This window comes from Hakea prostrata, chromosome 3 (genome assembly GCF_041222555.1).
Source record: "Hakea prostrata isolate BN-2017 chromosome 3, UWA_Hpros_2, whole genome shotgun sequence".
Lineage (NCBI taxonomy): Eukaryota > Viridiplantae > Streptophyta > Magnoliopsida > Proteales > Proteaceae > Hakea > Hakea prostrata.
In genome coordinates this window covers 12969536-12987710 of record NC_142602.1, presented here as the reverse complement: position 1 = coordinate 12987710, position 18175 = coordinate 12969536, and the positions used below count along the sequence as shown (strand labels likewise).

The following is an 18175-nucleotide window of genomic DNA, read 5'->3' as shown; positions in this document are numbered from 1 at the left end:
GCACAAAGTTGCAGGAAAACAAAAACATATGTGGAGAGGTAATGCAAGAGACATGAGCCATTAGATCTAGACTTCAACACCCCTAACATCTTTGCCAAAGAGGAATGTGCACTCAACAATGCTGTGATACACCGAATGATCCAATCTATCTTAAACATACAGGTGCCTGTTAACCTCACATAATCAAGTGTTTCTACCTTTCTATCCAACTCAATTTTCATGACATTAAGCACCTTTTCATTGCTCTTGGTTTTGTTTCTACCAAAGTTCCCATTGGCATTAGGGAATATTCTACTAGAAACAAATTGGGAGATGTTGGGAGAAGAAAACCCCAATATCATCAACTGGATAGTCACATGGAAGTCAAGGATTAAAGGAACAGATACTGAAAAAACTTCTGTTCTAAATTTGATAAGTAAAAAAACTATTAAAAAAAAAGTCATACTGAAGAACAAGTAACAACTTGAATCAGAGATGAAAGAGCTACCATGTTAACCAAATAAAGAAGGCAGAAGCTCTAGTTATCGTAAATAGCAGAAAGAATGTACAAAACCCAATATCTTAGGGAGCTCTAGGATTGTTTCAAAAAAGTCTAGTTTCAGTTTCTGATGAAGTTGCACGAGCAACAATTAAGTTCTTGCCATTCAAACCCAGCTCTAACAACCAAAAGGCAATGCTGAATAAAGATTTTTTTCATGAATCAAAATTCTAATTTCTATTTCCAATGAAGTAGGAAGAGCAACAACCAAGTTCTTGCCGATTCAAAAACATTTCTTATATCTTCAGCAAGAAGCTAATAATGAAGAGGAGAAAGAAAATCAACGAAGCTAACAATCGAGAAAGTAACTAATGACTGAAAGCCTACTCATCGAACCAATCTACAAAGAATGAAAAGCAGATATAAAGTTTCTACATCACTGGGCAACTTCCAAGCATTAAAATCAGCGTATCGGCAAAATACAAAATGTAGCTTAAGCATCCATAGAAAATACGCTATGATCCCTCATTACGTTGTTGATCTTAAAAACACAAAAGAATTTTGAATGCTGTGAATATGCTTCCAACGGTATGCACGAATTCAACAGAGGAATGACAATAAAACCAACGAATAAGGACAACTCAAGTTAGTCAAACAAAAGTTCGGGCTTCGCTAATAATCGAACTCAAAACACTTCAAAGTGAGGTTAACATTTAAAATGTTTCGGCTTAGTCATCCAAGTAAGACCAGAAATCATCTATCAGGTGCAAAAATAAAACTCAAAATGTATTGCAAATTGAAGAACAATCAGCAACTGAGAGAAGAAACAGACCATGATAATGTTGAGATCCTCTTGAGCAATATTCTCCAGGGAAACCTGCTTGATCGCAACGAAGTCTCCATTCTCCAAGTCGAGACCCTTGTACACGCGGGCATGCGCACCCTTCCCGATTTCATCTCCAAGCATCTATACCAAAAAAACCAACCTCACTAACAGTTAACAGGCATCAAGTCTCAAAAGCACACCTGTAGAGCAAAGAAAACCCTAAAATTCAAACCAAGAAGAGAAGGAAGGAACACTAGCAACTCACATATTTGTTATCGAGCGTCTTCGATTTGTGGAATTGCGAAGTAGCTGAGTGGCGCGACATTTCTTGATTCTATCGCACAAACACCTCTACAATCGCTCCATGAACAGAAACTCCACAAGATTTTCAAGAAATCAACGAAACCGGCCGGGCTTCCGGCGGTAACGAAGAACCTAAAAAGGCAACACCAACGACAGTCTTTTATTCTGTTCAAATTCGTCTTGGCTGGAAATGATAACCAAATTCCGAACCTCGTTTCGCAGTGAAGAACATCTTTCAGGGGTAAATAGGTAAAATAAGTAGTGAGGAACAGTTACTTTACGGGAAGTTTAAAAACCAACAAGAGAAGCTGCCACTAAGGAAGTACTATGAAAGTTGGATACCAGTGGTTAACGTTAGGGTTTATTTACGAAAAGGGCAATAGTTATCCCAGGCGCGAACGGAGGTGTCGGTCTATCTTCCTATATGTGGGGTCCACGGGGTCAAAGTGCTGGTTAGATAATATTATAATAAGAACATAGAAGATTAGAAATCCAACATGCTTTGTCAATTTTGACCTCCAGCGAGACGGAAGGAAGTGATAAACTGATGATGATTCGCTGAATTTCGAATAGAAAAGCAAAGTGGGTGTGGTGGCAGTTTTGATATTTTAGTGAAAATTAAAGGTTAGAGTGGAGTATCCGATGTTGAGTCGTTGACAGCTTTTGTGATTATATACTGGAAAACAGCTGGCTAATTACACCGGACTCACGCCGTCAATGAAGGTGAACTGGATCCCAGTAGGGACCTACCGAATTACCACGGGTCCTTAAGAGTGACACCTCAGCCGAAATGATCCAATGACCGTTGTGCTTCATGTGTGCGTCTGATGTGGTGTCACCACCGTTGGATGCATACTACATAAAATTCATTAAATCTCAACCAATCAAAATACCAATGCATATTTGACTAACTTAAGTGAAACACAAGTAAGATCTAGAGCTTCATGTGCCAGAATCATATGTGGGTCTTACGCAAAAGATAAATAATGCAAAATCAACGGAGCAATGTATTGAGGAGGTGGCACATATACAATCGAATTGATGTGCACCACTGAGATTTTTTTTTCTTCATTGAATGGCCTACTCTCATCATTTGAGAAGGAATCAAACGAGAAAACTAGCCATATACCTAAATAAGCCAACTGACGATGTTGTTACCGGAATGGGTGACGACTAGATCGTTTCCAAACGAAAGGGCTTGAGAATCGATCTTTCTAGATTAGAATGAAGATTCAGTTGGCATGAAGTCTTTTTTTTTTTTTTTTTTTAATCTTTTTGCTTGAACATCACTTGACTTGGGCTGCAAACACTTAGATTAGGCCCAAGAGCTCTTTGAGGTAGAGTTTTGCCTTGCTTTTTGGTTGCTTGGTTGCTTGGTTGCTTCAATGCTATATGTGACTTATGCCCTAATATAGCTATTTGCATTAGCACAATGCTATTTTTACATCATATTTGAAATCAAAATCGATAACCTCCTTTCTGAAAATCATTTGCCTCTGTTTAATCTATGTCGAATAATATAAATTTTTTGGGTTGAAAACATCACAAAGATAGATGATAGATGAATGTTCTTTAAACCTATTACCTAAACTTTTTGCTTCTCTTTTTTTTTTGGGTAAAGAACCTATTTCCCAAACTGAAGTACAATTACTTGCTAATATTGAAAATTGAAGACGACTACATTCATCATCAACTGGTGCCATCCAACTATATTATAGTCAATATCATCATATCTACTTAATGCGTAGCACCGCCTAGCCTACAGTCGAGATTGAAATCTCGAACATACACTGCAGGTGTTGTGCATTAATTCTACAACACTCAAGCAAAATTCAGCAAGATCAACACAACTTTTAACAAAACATTAACATGGTGAAGATGGGTTGCTTACCACCCCCACCCCAAAAAAACAAGGGGGTCAAGCTGGGTTTTGGCATTTTTTTACTTCAACATGGTCAGGTTCGGTTCAAAATTTTGGATTCTAGTTTATGACATTGGGGTTGTGCTTGAGTTCAAGAAAGGCCAAGCCAAAACCCATTGAGACCCCTACTTGAAATTACAACTTTTACATGAAAAATATACTCATAATTTTAATATGAACATTTATTCTTTTCATTTTCTTTCATGCTCTTCCTCTCTCTTAGAGTGTGTTAACCGTGGGACCCATTACACATTGCATTTAAGGTGGCGGCAAATAAGTTGGGTAGTCTTAAATAATTGTCTTCTATTTGGTTGAATCCATATGAAACTCTCATGTTGTTTTTCACTCACTTAGGTGAGTCTAAGTGGGACTCTATTTAAGCACAATTAGAATTTAGAGAAATATTATTATAAATATAGGGAAATAATACGAAATAAAAAAATGTATTGCATTTTCTTGCTCTATTTACAACTTCTTCATTGAGAGAAGTCCATCATGAACCTTCATCATTGTGGTTGACCGATTTAGAAGCCTATAAAATAACATGGAGTGCATAATATGAGAAGTTAAATAATTAAAAGAAACAGGAATGCAAATAAGCATTTTATGTTTTAGATAATCCATTGCAAGCAACTACTCCGAGTATATGATCTTGAATCCGTCTTTGTAGTAATTGCTTAATAAGTTAATTATACACAAAGGTAACATTAACACAGTAACTATTAATGATTTATATGTTGTGCTAAAGTATTCGAATTAAGATATTAAAATGATACATAAAGATATTCAAGATCCTAAAATCTTTTCATGTAAATTTGTAATTAAAGACAAAATTTTATAGACATCTAAAGATAATTGATGAAAAGCACTGACATCCTCAATGTGCCCTCATTGTGAATGTACATCTAGATTTGAAGTGACCTATATAGGATTCTTGTCGACTTCACCTTCTCTAAACTTATTTCACTAATTAATAATATTATCTTAATTGACATTTTTTCAAAAGTTTGGAATACATATTTGACAATTTTTGGATTATTCTAGACAGCCCGAAACGGGACCAAAATTGATATGCCCTAGCTTCTTGTATCATGTATTAGGCTCACCCAACAAAATTTTTAAAAACCAAACCAAAATCAATCCAATCCAACCATAACCCTAAAAATGAAAGAGCTCAACTACTGACATTTTAACTCTGCAAAGTCTTATTATAAATGTAAAATCAAAACCAATTGAAGGATTGTTCGTAGTAACTAATGACTAGTATCTCTTAATAAAGAGGTCGCAGATTTAACATTCTCTATGATAGACATAGTAGTCTCCACCCACTGATATAAACTATGAATTAAAAAAAAAAAATTAATAATCAAGGCCAACGATGAACGATCACACGTGGTGAGTTTGCGTTTGGAAGTTTAATTATTATGAAGTAGGGCTCACCATAATTCTCAATTGATGCCCCATCAGACATCCATTATCGTATGCATGCATGCGTTCATATATGTGTCCATGCAGTCTTACACATTAGTGTTAAAGATCTGAGAGCATAAGAAGGTTCAAACAAAAATTAACCCAAAAAGAAGAAGAAGAAAATTATAGCGCATATGGCTATGACTATGATGCCTAGTTTTGCCTTTTAAGTCAGTGGGAGAAATTAATCGATCGTGGCAGAAACTGATGGAACCACTCTACCAGCAATGGTCATAATGAAAGTTTGAACTAAATCCATGCCTTGCTTGAGAAAGAAAACTAAAATTAGATCTGTGCCGAAGAAAAAGATCGAGAGATCATTCCAACACTCTACAGAAACTGAAATAACCAAAAAAAGAAGAAATATAGCTGTTCATACAGAAAAAGGTGAAGTGTTCTTATCGGGTGCCATTTGCAATTGGTGCTCCCTTTTTTATGCTCTCCATGTGTGTGGTCTCATAAACTGGTAGCCCACTGGAGTAGAAACCCAAGTCACAGTTTTGAAGCTCAAATAGATCAGAGCTAGAGTCACTCTCTCCTCCATCGTCTACTTCATCAAATTTCCTGAAGTTCTTCTCTGATATTCTATCTTTCTCTAAAGAACCACACCCATAATTAATCTTCTTTTTCTCTGAAAACTCACTGTAGATTTTTAATTTTTCATCAAACCAAGCTAAATCCATGTTCCTTACCTGCACATTGTGCTTTGACAAAGGCATCACTTGCTTGTGATCAGAATAGCTTAGCATATCCTTGTAGGCCTTTGTGGGAGTGTCAGCATAAGGAGGAGGTGTTCTGAAACCAGAGCTTGAAGATAAATACAAGGATTTACAGTCTGGAGTGCTGGCACTTCGAAAATGGCTTACACTGCTCCTTCTTTTTCTTCTTCCTCCACCTGGGCTCTCTTCATCTACCACAGATTGAGTAGTGGACTTTGATTTCTTCTTTTTAGAAGCTGCATGACTGAAGATAGAGTTCAAAAGCTTAGCAAGTCTTCCACCAGGAGAATTGGGTTGCTTGTGTTTCTTCTCTTTGAATTGCTTTTCCACCTGATGATGGGCTTGGGAAGGAAGTGGGTTTCTTATGGGCATGTCTAAGCTCATCCTTCTTCCTCCCCAAACCTTCCTTTCCTCTCTCAGAACCTTGTGATGAGATAAATTTGAACCATGGAACTCACCAATGCCTTCAGTACCAGCAAAATACCATGCAGCTTCAAACACATCTAGCTCTCCAGAATCTTCCTTTTTGTGGGATGGCTTCTTGCTGATCCTCTCATGGTGTTGAAAACCTGAGATTGGCATGGTTGATGAGTTTGAGGAAGGTGGAGAAGGTTTTCTGAAGTTTCTTACATGCGTGGATCAGTACTTAAGGGGAAGGAGAAGCATAAAGGATAGATTTGTGAGATGAGATGTTTTGGAATGATTGAAAGTAGTGGGAGGGCCCTTAAGATTAATACTTTGCACCTATAACAGTTGCATTTAGGGTTTGGGTGAGACCCACTCGACATTTGCTTTCCTCTAATAGTGGTGGGCCTGAGGAAGGAAGCTGTTATCCATCTCATTGTGTCAAAAAACACAAAAGTTGCAGGTGAGGGGTAGAGGTATTTAGCTTTGTCTCCTCCACTTTCCTTGGATTCTGATCAGTTGGTTTCAGCTGAGATTACACATATACAATGAATATATGTTAAAAGACTAGCTAGGGGAGAAGCCTTTCCAAGTCTAGACAAGTATAATATTCTTGCTGCTTTTCCTTTATCCACTAGATGTGCTAATAGTCAAATAGACTTATGGCTTTTGATGAGAAAGCTTCACTTTGTGTTGGGTTAGTGGCCACACCTTGGATCTGGGTTCTGATTTTTTGCTGTGTATGTATGTTGAGGACCTAAGGCCGGTTCTTCCACGTGTAGAGCAGTTGATCGAGGCACTTAGATCGATAGAGGATTATACTTTCCTTACACTCTTTTACCGTATAGTTATGAAATAAATCCACCTCTGATAATTGATAAAATTGACCATATATAAGTGTTCATGTGTGAATTGCTTTTTAAATATGTGATAAAAAAGTGTGAAGGGAGCACAATTCTCTACCCATCTAAACTCTGTATAGAGCTCGCATGGAAAAACATCGTCTATTGTGCACAGCAGTGCAGCTTTACCATACAACAGTGTAATGTATCAAATTAATGGTTAAGATTGAAACCCTATTCTAAATGTAGTTCTAAATGGATCACATCCTTTACCCTTTAGAAAACCCGATTCAACTCCAACGTTTCCATAGCTAATATAGCTTTCCTAGATCGAACATAACATCAAAATAAATTCTAACTGTAGATAAACCACACGCTACTCCCCAATTTTATTTATTTGAATGAAACAGTTTCCTGTCCTTTTTGCTTTGGCTTAAGATAAAGACTTGTTGCTTAGAGTCTCGTAGCAAATGACGCCACCATTTGCCGAGAATTGCCAATCTTAGCCATTAATTTGGCATATTACTCATGTCGTGATCATGTGGAGCTGCACTATTGTGTACAACAGACGATTTTTTTCCCGAGCTTGCATGTATATATATCTAGTTAGGAAACTAAAGATTGGTGATTTGTCAATCAGATTTTACAGTCCCACCAAGAAGATCTCCACTCTCTAAAGATAATTCAAACAGTGAAGTTACTTTATTTTTCTAGATTCAAACCATGCAACACAGTGATCATCCTTAATAAGACTTTTCATTGAACTGTACTCATCTCACAAGATCCATACAAGAGTAGGGTTTAGTTTATTGAAAGCAATAATGCATTTGTTTTGATTGTTAGATCTCTCTATTGTTCAATTAGTATAATATTCATCGGCACTCATTAGGAGTGATTAGGAGTTTTCATTAATTAACTCTATGATTACTCAACTAATGATATGGTAGGGTATGATATATATAAGGTAGGGATCATTGAGTAGTTAGTTGGTTTGCACCAAACCAAAGGCCCATGGTAGGCCCACCCATGAGGGGGGTTGTTGTGGAAATAACGCATTTGCATTACCGTGAAACCATTGCATATCACGATTTAATTTGGATCATATTGTAATAAAAATTAAAATTGATTTTTGATTTTTTTTTTGTCATCATCATTTCCCCCCTTTTTAGGACAAATAAAACTGTTTGATGGAATACATGCAAACTAATTCAAGCTTGTTCCAGTTTTCTTAATAATGTATCACATGTAGATGTTGAAAATTGAAACCTCTTGTTCCTTCCTAGTGATGACAACCATTAGCTACAGAAGAACGAATGTTTATTAAGTGAAGGCAAAAAATCACATTTTAGGTTATTAGGTCAATGATGGTGTTAACCTCCTTGGAGATGGAGTTTATATGTTAAGAGGTGAGTAGAAAAAGGCCTTGACCTCTAAAAATTAGAATCTTTAGCTCCAAATTGAGCAATAACACGTTGGCGGGTGGGACCTCAGTTTTTATTGAATGTAACAGATTCTCATGAAGCTAGCAGGGATTAACTATCCAATCTTCTCAAGAGTCGTAGGGCTTGGATTGACACATTTTATCTCAAACTTTAATGGTGTGATTCTGTACTTAGTGTCATCAGAAAATTTCACCCTTCTTCTAAAACTATAGTATTAAAGAATATACAAAAAATAGAAAAAGGGTGAGGATGTACATGCAATATCTTTCTGTCATCATACCATTCGAAGTTTCGAACAATGAGTACATCATCGATCCGACGAGAATCGACATTGAGGGAGGGGACCATAGTCGCATTGCACATTTCCCATGCTAGAATGGACACATTTTTGCTATTCCTTTCTTTCAAATGATGATTGAGGTTATCTAACTGAAACACCATGAATAATTCGACCTAAAGAAATAAAAAGGAATCCTAAGATTTTTTTATTCCTTACAAAAAAAAAAAATACAAGCAAGATTGTCATAACTCTGAACTAGGGGAAATGGATCTCTACGCCGCGAGTGTAGGAGGAATCTCCCATGCCTTACCAATCATGACAAGAAACAAATTCATTGATTAACCATATAATCAAGTAAAAGGGTGTAGGAAAGCATCTCTATACCGTTTGCAAGGGAATCTTTTTCCCCTGAAAGACAAGGGAGGAATGTAACTTGGAGTACACAGTACCACCTTCATCAGTGCCCTATTCTTACGCAAAACAGTTATTCTCTGTTCATAAATGATCCAGCGCAGATGATTCCCCAGAATGTTTCTATTTGAAAAACGGTTTAGACGAAGTCAGCGATTGGCTTCATCAACGGTTACATCCATGATCCTGCAAGCCCACCACCTCCATATCTCTCTTTTTTCTCTTTCACACTGTAACCACCTCAAAGCAATTTAACAAAACTCAAATCAAAACTAAATCCAAGTCCAATCCAAGTTCTTCTCTGTTTTTCTCTGCTCAGCTCAGGGCTCTGCAGCAGCTTCAAAGAAAGAAACATGGTCTCTCAATTCATGATGGGTTCCTGCAAAATCCTGTTTTGTTCAATCCTTCTTTTTTCCACCCAGTTCTTCTATGTGAATTCACATGAATTTGAAGTTGGTGAAGGCAAAGGCTGGGTTGTTCCCTCTTCCAAGAATGATGATTTCTACAACGTTTGGGCTTCGAAACAGAGGTTTTTAGTGAACGATACTGTTTGTAAGTATTACGCAAACAATCATTTCTCAGGTTGTTACAATTTTTAATTGCTATTTTGGTAATGTAAGTGCATAATGGTTTCAGATTTTAAGTACAAGAAGGATTCAGTAATGGTGGTGACTGCTGATGAGTATGATAAATGTCATTCTTCACACCCTACCTTCTTCTCCAACAATGGTAACACCACCTTTGAGTTAGACCGCTCAGGTCTGTTTTACTTCATCAGTGGTGTAACTGGTCACTGTGGGAAAGGACAGAGGTTGATCATCAAGGTGTTGGAACCGGAGGATTCTTCTCCACCGCCGCCGACCAAGAATGGGACTAGTGGGTCTTCAGGTTCCAATGGTGCAATTAATATTGCAGCTCCTATTACTGCTCCACTTGTAATGGCTGCCATGGTTGCAATCTTTAGGTTCCTCTAGTTAGCTCCCCCTGGATGCATTTCTTAGCCTCAGTAGCAATATTAGGTTAGACTAGATGTCTTTCTTATCGTCTCCATGATCACGGTGTTTCCCTTTTCATTTGAATGACTTTCTGGGTGATTACACTTTCTAGTAGGAACCATATTGCCACATTGATTTTACTGATTTTAATATGATACATTAGGTTTTCTATGATAATGTGTTTCAATTAAGCATTGCCCTCTCTTACTCTTTGAGCTATTCTCATCCAATCAATTCTTCGATAACAAGTACCCATAATGGTTAACTTTGACACAGAATCTAGTGGCTAAGGCTTGTAATTCTTCCTCTTTGCCTAAACTCTCAATTCAAAGGAAAAGATTATATAAATAGGGAGAGAGTTCCCTGTAGGTACACAGGAAACAGGGGAGGGTGGTCATTTCACACCCCACTTTCCATAAGATATAGTCTTAAAGAAGCAAGAAGAGAGAGAAAGGAAAAAAGTGGGGAAAAAAATTGTCACTCATTACTACATGCATGTATATACTATAGTTTTAGGGACTCCAACTTCTCTTGTTATTTAACTTCTTCTTATAGGGAAAAAAATTGATTTTGTGTTGCAACTTTATTACTGTTATTGTTGTTGCTGCTGTTAAACAAGCCAGGGACGAGATCCCAGTTCCAGAAGTTCTCCTCTCCCAAAGTATCATGGGTTCCTTCTTGAAAATTCAGAGGCAAACATTGGTCTGTATTCAAGGCAGGGCGAAAGAAAACAAACTCTTGCTTATTTTGTTTCTGATCGCTCTGGCACAATCTCTGATCACCTTCTGTGAAATGAGATAAAATCCCCTTCATGTCATTTAGCAGCTGTTCTTGCTTTTGCTGCTGGTTCAATTGTTGAAATTGTTGCATGAGTAGTTGTTCTTGTTGCCGTTCTGGCTGCTGGGTGTGCTTCTTCATCTGTATTTGTTGTTGGTGTGAACTAATTTTCTTTCCTTGACTCCTAGAAGATTTTTTGAAATGAGTTCTCCAATAGTTCTTGATCTCATTGTCTGTTCTACCAGGCAAGCATCTAGCAATTGTAGCCCATCTGCAATTTGTTGAACTTCTGAATTAACTTCTATGAATTCACTGAACATTAAAAAACTACCTAGCAAAATGATACAATTGCATTACTTATTTCCCCAGAAGCCATGCAGTTCTATAATGATCCTCTCTTCCTGAGGAGTAATCTGACCTCTTTTAAGTCCAGGCTTAAGGTAATTCACCCATCTTAGCCTACAGCTCTTGCCACTCCTATTCAAACCTAAAAGAAGTTTAAAATGAGTTTTTGTCTCATAACCAATCCCTAATCAACCATTAAAAAAGTAAGAAAACCCCAAAGTTTTTTGTGAAACAACAATGGCAGTAAAGATTAGTACCTGCAGATCTAGCCACAGAACTCCATCTTCCTTCTCCATGCAGAGTAACATATTCTATTAGCAACTTGTCTTCTTCAGCTGTCCAAGGTCCCCTTCTCCATCCTTGCTCTGTAAGTCCCCACCCCATCATTCCAGCCATTATTACACTCTTAAATCTGTCTTAATAATGTATGCATGGAGCTATATATATACACTTTCTACATAATAGTTGAATCTATCTCCAGAAACAATCAGATGTGAGATTATTTATTGGTTTCGCTTTTTAAGATAATCATATCACCTAAATGCAGAATCAATGTCTTGAGAATCATCTGAAAATGATCTTGAGATTAATTAAAGAGAATCAAAAGTATTCTCAATCTTACTTAGCCGAAAGAAGTAGTGGGATGTCAGCTGTGCAGCAGAAAATGGCATTTGAACCAATCCTTGTACAACACTTGTTGGTGTGCCTACCATTAATGGAATGCTTTAGGAATTTTTAAATTATTTTTATCTTATGAGGCATAATGAAGGTTCCAGGATCCAATTTTGTAATCACATACGACTATGTTTTGTCAGCTGGTGGGTATCGAATAGGAAGAACAGACCTTCAGGTGTAGTCGCTATTAAAAGCAATCCGATACCGATACCGATACTGATATGTGTCATTGTAGCGGTTGAAAATATCAAATTGGCTTTACTTTTACCGGGTCCATTCTAAGGCCTGAAACCATTATGAATTTGTTTATGCTGAAATTGTTTGAACGGTTGGGTTGACAGGAACCCTTGATCCAATATTGGATTGTGCTCAAAACCAAGTAACTAATTAGAATCCGCTAAGAACCACGGAAAAGAGTACACCAGACCAGAGTGATTGACAAACCACCTTCGATGGTTAAAGTTGGACAATAAGGGGGGGGGGGGGTTTGAAGTGTGTGACTTACTTCATTTTAATCTTATGTATTTATGTTCACTATCTAGTTAGTCTTGCTTGTCATCATCTAATCATCCTTGACTGTTCCTCGTCAAGTCCAAATCATGTAGACGCGCCGAATGCATGATCCCAACCAAATCTAACATACAAAGTTGTGGCTAGCATATCGGTCCATAGTTTGGTCAACCCTGAACCAAACTGAACCCCAAATTATACGAGTCAGTCAGATTAGAGGTCAGCCAATATTGTCATAATAGGACTCCTTGCAAGTTATGCTTATTTCACTCATCTCTCACTTTGGTAATGGGAATCTAATCCATTTCACCCCTTAAAATATTATTCTCTCTATCTCTAAATGGAAAATTCCTTCATACTATTCAAAGAGTTTGGTATTACCAGCAAACCTATTATGATATTCTCTCCTTGTTGTGGATGAAAAATTTTTCTTTGAAATTCATCTCACGCTTCATTTCTCAACATTTTTTTATTCCCTTTTAATTCTTTCTTGCTAAGGCATTTTTTTCCGTGTTCAATGCTTGGATGGCTTTCGAAATTTTGAAATAATACTCAGGGGACATCTCAAAACTTTCTATATTAATAAATGATAGGAATATTAGAAAAACGAAAATTACCTAGCTCCGCTACAAAATAAAAATGTATATAAAAGAGGTAGGTTTGATTCGGTTTTACACTTATCTTATGACATTTTTCCTATGTGTATATCACTCTTTTTTTCTTTCTTTTTTTTAGAGGGGGCGTGGGGGTAAGATTCCTTTTTGGATCCAAGGTTCATCCGGGCCAACTTGCGCGCACCACGATTACATCCTCAGGGGAGTTTTTATATAATTAATATAGGCAGGGCTTCGCCCCAAGGGGCGAGGGAATTCAAACTCTGACTTCCTATGTGGAAGCGTTGCTTTGAAATATCATTTTTTGTCATGACGATCATGTGAACAGAACCGGTGCGCCACCCCTACCCAAAAACCATTTTTGATGAAATTCTATAAATCAATTTAGAATCCCATTACATATAAAATCCCGAAGCCCAAGCCCAGTTGTAGAAGCCTGAGCTGGTCCTCGAGATATCTGGGCCCTTTGGGTTGTTCCGTTAGTCAAGATTAATAATTTCTGAACCGGTAGGCCTGAGCAAGCCCAGCCCATTCAGCCTTTAGTAAAGCCCATCACTGTGGGCCTTAACTTTTGTATTTGTCTTCTGCCCAATGGTAAGGGCAGCCCAGCCCAGCCCACCGCAACCCGATCCCATTGCATACCAATCAATCATCATTCATTCAACTAAAAACAAAAATGGAACCAAACTCTCACCACAAAATGTTTTTCCAATTCCAGTTGGAACAGTGTCTTGCTTATGTGCCATATCATAGAGAAGCAAGAAGAGAAAAAAATTGAAATCTATACAAACCTATTTTTCCATCTTGCTTGTTTCTATAGACTTCAGCAATACCTCTGCTCATTTAACAAAAATTTGTAATGTTCAAGAGCACAAGCTTTCGATTTGAATGCTTTTACGATAACAATTCTTTTGTCTCATATGAAATTACGTGAACCATAAAATCAGAAGTATCAACATAACAATCAATGCTCTACGATTCTTTGACACTTCATTTATGATGTCGTAGGACCACCAAATTTAGGGAGCGAATTTGTACATTTAAAAAGTGTACTACATCTTGAATTTTAGTTTTCTAACTTTGTTTTCTTCCTCAAGTTTCCCTTTGAAACGAAGTAAAATAAAATCGAAGTTTGGTGGTCCAAGGAGCTCTAACTTTCTTTGCTCTCTTTCTTTCTATGTCTTGGCTTTACTTGTAGTTGAGAGACAGTTTCCCTTACCCTAGCCAACCATTGTTTAAGTTTTCCCATCACCCTATAGTCAATACAAAGAAGGCAATGTGATGGTTGGAAATATACCTATGATTTGATGAAAATGAAAGATGATCTTTTGTGCTTTTCCTTTTTTTTTTTTTTTTTTTTTTTTTTTTTGTGTGGTTAGAGAGACATGGGTCATGGATGGGTGAGTTATGCAAAGAAAAGAGAACACCCATCCCTGTTGTGTACTTTCAGTCCATTCCAAAAGAGAAGGGTTGTGGAAAAATCATCCCATGAAGAGCTACAAAGCAATGTGTGATGTGATTCATATGAAGATGCTATTGCTACCTTAATAGAGTGGGTTTTTACAACTGGTAAGCCCTTTTTTCTTTTCTTAATTTCCATCTTTTGGATGGAGTCACTTTGATTTGCTTTTTATTCTTGTTAACCTTAGCCGGCCGAAAAAAAATTTTTTAATTGAAAATACTTACCCTTAGTGCATATGAAAATATTTATGATAAAATAAATTTTTTTTTTTGAACATATATTGAAGGAGAATGACATATCATGGTTGGGGGGATTAGGGTCCCCTGGATCATCGGTGTCTTGAGAACATTTAAAAACGACATGAGATTGATTAAAGAAAAGTGATCTTTTTTTGTTTTATCGGGCAGCCCGGCGCGCAAGAAATACAACGGGGGGAATTTTTTAAATTTGATGAGCATTATGAATGAACTTGAATAATATTGATGACTAGGAGAATGATCAACGTGAGCCTAGGATGTATAACCACCCCTACCCAAGGGGGAAAATCGATTTTGAATGGTAAGATGTATCCACCCTACCCAAAAACCATTTTGATGAAATTAAATAAATCAATTTAGAAGCCCAATAAAGATAAAACCCAGAAGCCCAAGCCCATTCGGAGAACCCTGAATTGGTCCTCGAGATATCTGGGCCCTTTGGGTCATTCCGTCGGTCAAGGACAAGAATTTCTGACTCGGGGAGGCCTGAGCAATCCCAGCCCATTCAGCCTTTAGTAAAGCCCAATAAAAGTGGGCCTTAACTCTTCTATCCAATGGAAAGACCCACTGCAATAGACCATCAATTTTCTTGTAAATGTGTGACATGTGTCTCAATATTATATCAAAAGGTTGAGATCCATTTACAAGTCACATCAAATTTTTAAAATTTAATCACAACTCTTTGATTTGACTTATAAATGAATTTAAACCATTTGATGTGATGTTCGGACATATGTCATACATCTACATCAGATCATGATAAATTTTCGCACGTCAATCAATCATCATTCATTCAACTAAAATAAAAAATAGAACCAAACTCTCACCACAATATGTTTTTCCAATTCCAAGGAAAGAGTGTCTTACTTATCTACCGTACCACATAGAAACAAGTAGAGAAAAACATTTGAAAGCTATACAAACCTATTTTTCCATCTTGCGTGTTTTTATAGAGTTACTTCTTTTTTAGTAGAAGCTTTCATAGAGTTCAACATCGTCTGATGTAGAAACCATACCTAAAAAAGTTTTGATACCTCCGCGGTAACAAATATGTGTAATTTTTAAGGGCATTGTTTTAAATTCTTCGACACTTTGTTGTGGGACCACCAAATTTAAGGGGTGAATTTGCACATTTAAAAGGTGTACTGTATCTTGGAATTTAGTTTCCTGATCTACTACTTCGTTTTCTTCTTCAGATTCTCCTTTGAATATGAAACATAAAAACAAAGTTAAGTGGTCCAAGGAGCTCTAACTTTCTTCTCTTTCTCTCTTTCTCTATGTCTCGGCTTTACTTGTGATGAGAGACAGTTTCCCTTACCCCAGCCAACCATTGTTTAAGCTTTCCCATCAACTTATAATGAATACAAAGAAGGCAATGTGCTGGTTGGAAATATATACCTCTGATTTGATGAAAATGAGAGATGACCTTTTGCGCTTTCTTCTTTTTCTTTCTTTCTTTGTTGTTGTTATTATTATTCTTGGTCGTTAGAGAGAAATGGGTGTGGAAAAATCATTCAAAGAAAAGAGAACTCCCATCCTTCTTGTGTACTTTCAGTCCTTTCCAAAAGAAAAGGGTGTGGAAATTCTTGATTCGGAAGCAATGTGTGCCATGAAGATGTTAAACTTAATGGGTCTTTCTTGGGTTTTTTAACTAATGCGTAGCATCGCGCAACATACGGTTTAGATTGAAACGATGGTTGAGATTTCGATCTTGACCCTGTTCAATGTTGAAAATAACTTTTCGTACAAGTGTTGAAACGAATGGTTGATATCGAAATCTTGTTCCTAGTTTCAATCTCAACCATACACACCACGGTATTGCACATTTATGGTGCAACACCCAAACAATTTCCAACCTTAATGGAGTGGGTTTCTACAAATGAAAAACCCTTTTTCTTTTCTTAATTTCCATCTTTTGGGTAGAGTCACTTTGTTGCTTTTTATTCTCATTAACTTTAATTTTCCATTGCCAGTCATATAACATCATTTTTTTCCAATTTAGAAATACTCTTTTGTCATTTAATGTGTGGAACTACTTTGTCACATTTCATCAATTCATTATTTAATTTGCTTTAATCCCTTTATTATAAATATAATATGATTTTTTTTTGTGGTATATGATAAAAATAAACTTTTTTTTCCTGGTTACTAAGGATAGTAATATATTGATATTGGAGAATGACCATTATCCAATGGCTAGGGATCGAAAAATTTAAGGTGCCCTCACCTATTATTTTAAAGTATGAATTCAAGTTGACTTGTGAAAGGACCATTTTGTATAATAATGTTTTAAGACATAACTTAAACTATATTTGGATAATAACGTCGAAAAGAGTGTCTTATTAAACCCAAGATAGCTCAAGTGATATAGACTTTCACCTTATAATGAAAAAGGTTATGAGCTCAAATCTCTTTTAGGTATACTCATTAAAAATATGTACTTATACAATTTCTCGTCTGTAGGGATACTTTCTAGCTAGATATAGTGTTGAAATAAATCTATTTATTAAATAATATCACAAAAAACAAGAAACCTTCATAGTGAGTGGCAATTTTTTTTGTTCTTAGTTAGGAAAGATACCTTATCTTAAAAATTAATAGTTTCATGATGGCAGAAGTGATATAAACAATTTATATATATTCATATAAATAACATTTTTAAAAAAGCAAACCAAAAGCAAGTGGGACACTAAGCAGAAGGGCCACCATTGCATTTGCAGAACCTAGTGGGAAATATTTGTGGAGTTGGTGTGCTCATTATCTAAATCCAAAGTGTTACTAAATAAATAATTTGTATGACTTTACCAGCCATGCAATGTTGGGTCAAATTACTTCCTCCAAATATGATATAAGTTGTTATTTTATATTAAAACCATTGAGCCATTTAGTAATATATATGTATAATATATAAATGAGAAAGAGGGAGAAAAAACAAATTATTCCAGCATAAACTTCAAAACCATATCTCCAACTTTGTTTTTAATTTCTTGAAACTCTATAGTTGGGCACTTCAAAAGCTGACATATGTAACACAAGTACCTGACAGTCAACTTGTAATTTTAAATATGTCTTCTTGAATGAACAGACTTTCATGATCATCTTTCATTTTCTCTGTCTTCTTTCAAAACTCAAAATCACATATATTCTCTCTACATGTAGTTCAGATAAAAAAAACCCTTAAATGAAAGTAGGATTTTATCCCTTATAAAGTAGATTTGTATCTCAATTGATATTTATATATGTACTATTATTAGTTTCATTGTCAATGTGAACAATACACAATCGGACAAGATCTTTTTTTATTCACTAAAGATTAGCTTTCACTTGATTTAGAGAATAAAAACTATAAAATATCAGAAAGGATATCTAGCAAAATCTGCTCGAAGAACCTCTTCAAATACTGTAAGAGCATTGCGAAAAAAAAAAAGAAAAATCTAGACACA

General features: G+C 36.3%; 4 protein-coding genes across 4 annotated transcripts in view; 1 reads left to right on the top strand and 3 right to left on the bottom strand.

Moving 5' to 3' along the window:
• The window catches only part of LOC149020876 (MAP3K epsilon protein kinase 1-like), a 39460-nt gene extending 37552 nt beyond the window's left edge, over nt 1–1908 (bottom strand). Inside the window, exons 1-2 of the mRNA XM_089149096.1 lie at nt 1570–1908; nt 1311–1445 (exon numbers count right to left, since the gene is read on the bottom strand). Of these exons, the coding sequence (XP_089005222.1) occupies nt 1311–1445; nt 1570–1629 (195 nt within the window). The 5' untranslated portion in view covers nt 1630–1908. The remainder of the gene's footprint in view (nt 1–1310; nt 1446–1569) is intronic.
• A 3299-nt stretch (nt 1909–5207) lies between these two features.
• LOC149020875 (protein BIG GRAIN 1-like E) lies at nt 5208–6375 on the bottom strand. The gene has a single exon (XM_089147006.1). The coding sequence runs from the start codon at nt 6297–6299 to the stop codon at nt 5397–5399; it is 903 nt and encodes a 300-aa protein (XP_089003132.1). The 5' UTR covers nt 6300–6375; the 3' UTR covers nt 5208–5396.
• Nucleotides 6376–9232: 2857 nt separating this feature from the next.
• Nucleotides 9233–10237, top strand: LOC149020874 (early nodulin-like protein 6). Its single transcript, XM_089147005.1, has 2 exons — nt 9233–9649; nt 9734–10237. The coding sequence occupies exons 1-2, from the start codon at nt 9451–9453 to the stop codon at nt 10069–10071; spliced, it is 537 nt and encodes a 178-aa protein (XP_089003131.1). The 5' UTR covers nt 9233–9450; the 3' UTR covers nt 10072–10237.
• A 404-nt stretch (nt 10238–10641) lies between these two features.
• Nucleotides 10642–11610, bottom strand: LOC149020873 (uncharacterized). The gene is made up of 3 exons (XM_089147416.1): nt 11472–11610; nt 11227–11356; nt 10642–11140 (listed from the first exon to the last, which is right to left on the bottom strand). The coding sequence occupies exons 1-3, from the start codon at nt 11608–11610 to the stop codon at nt 10642–10644; spliced, it is 768 nt and encodes a 255-aa protein (XP_089003542.1).
• Nucleotides 11611–18175: the final 6565 nt, after the last annotated feature.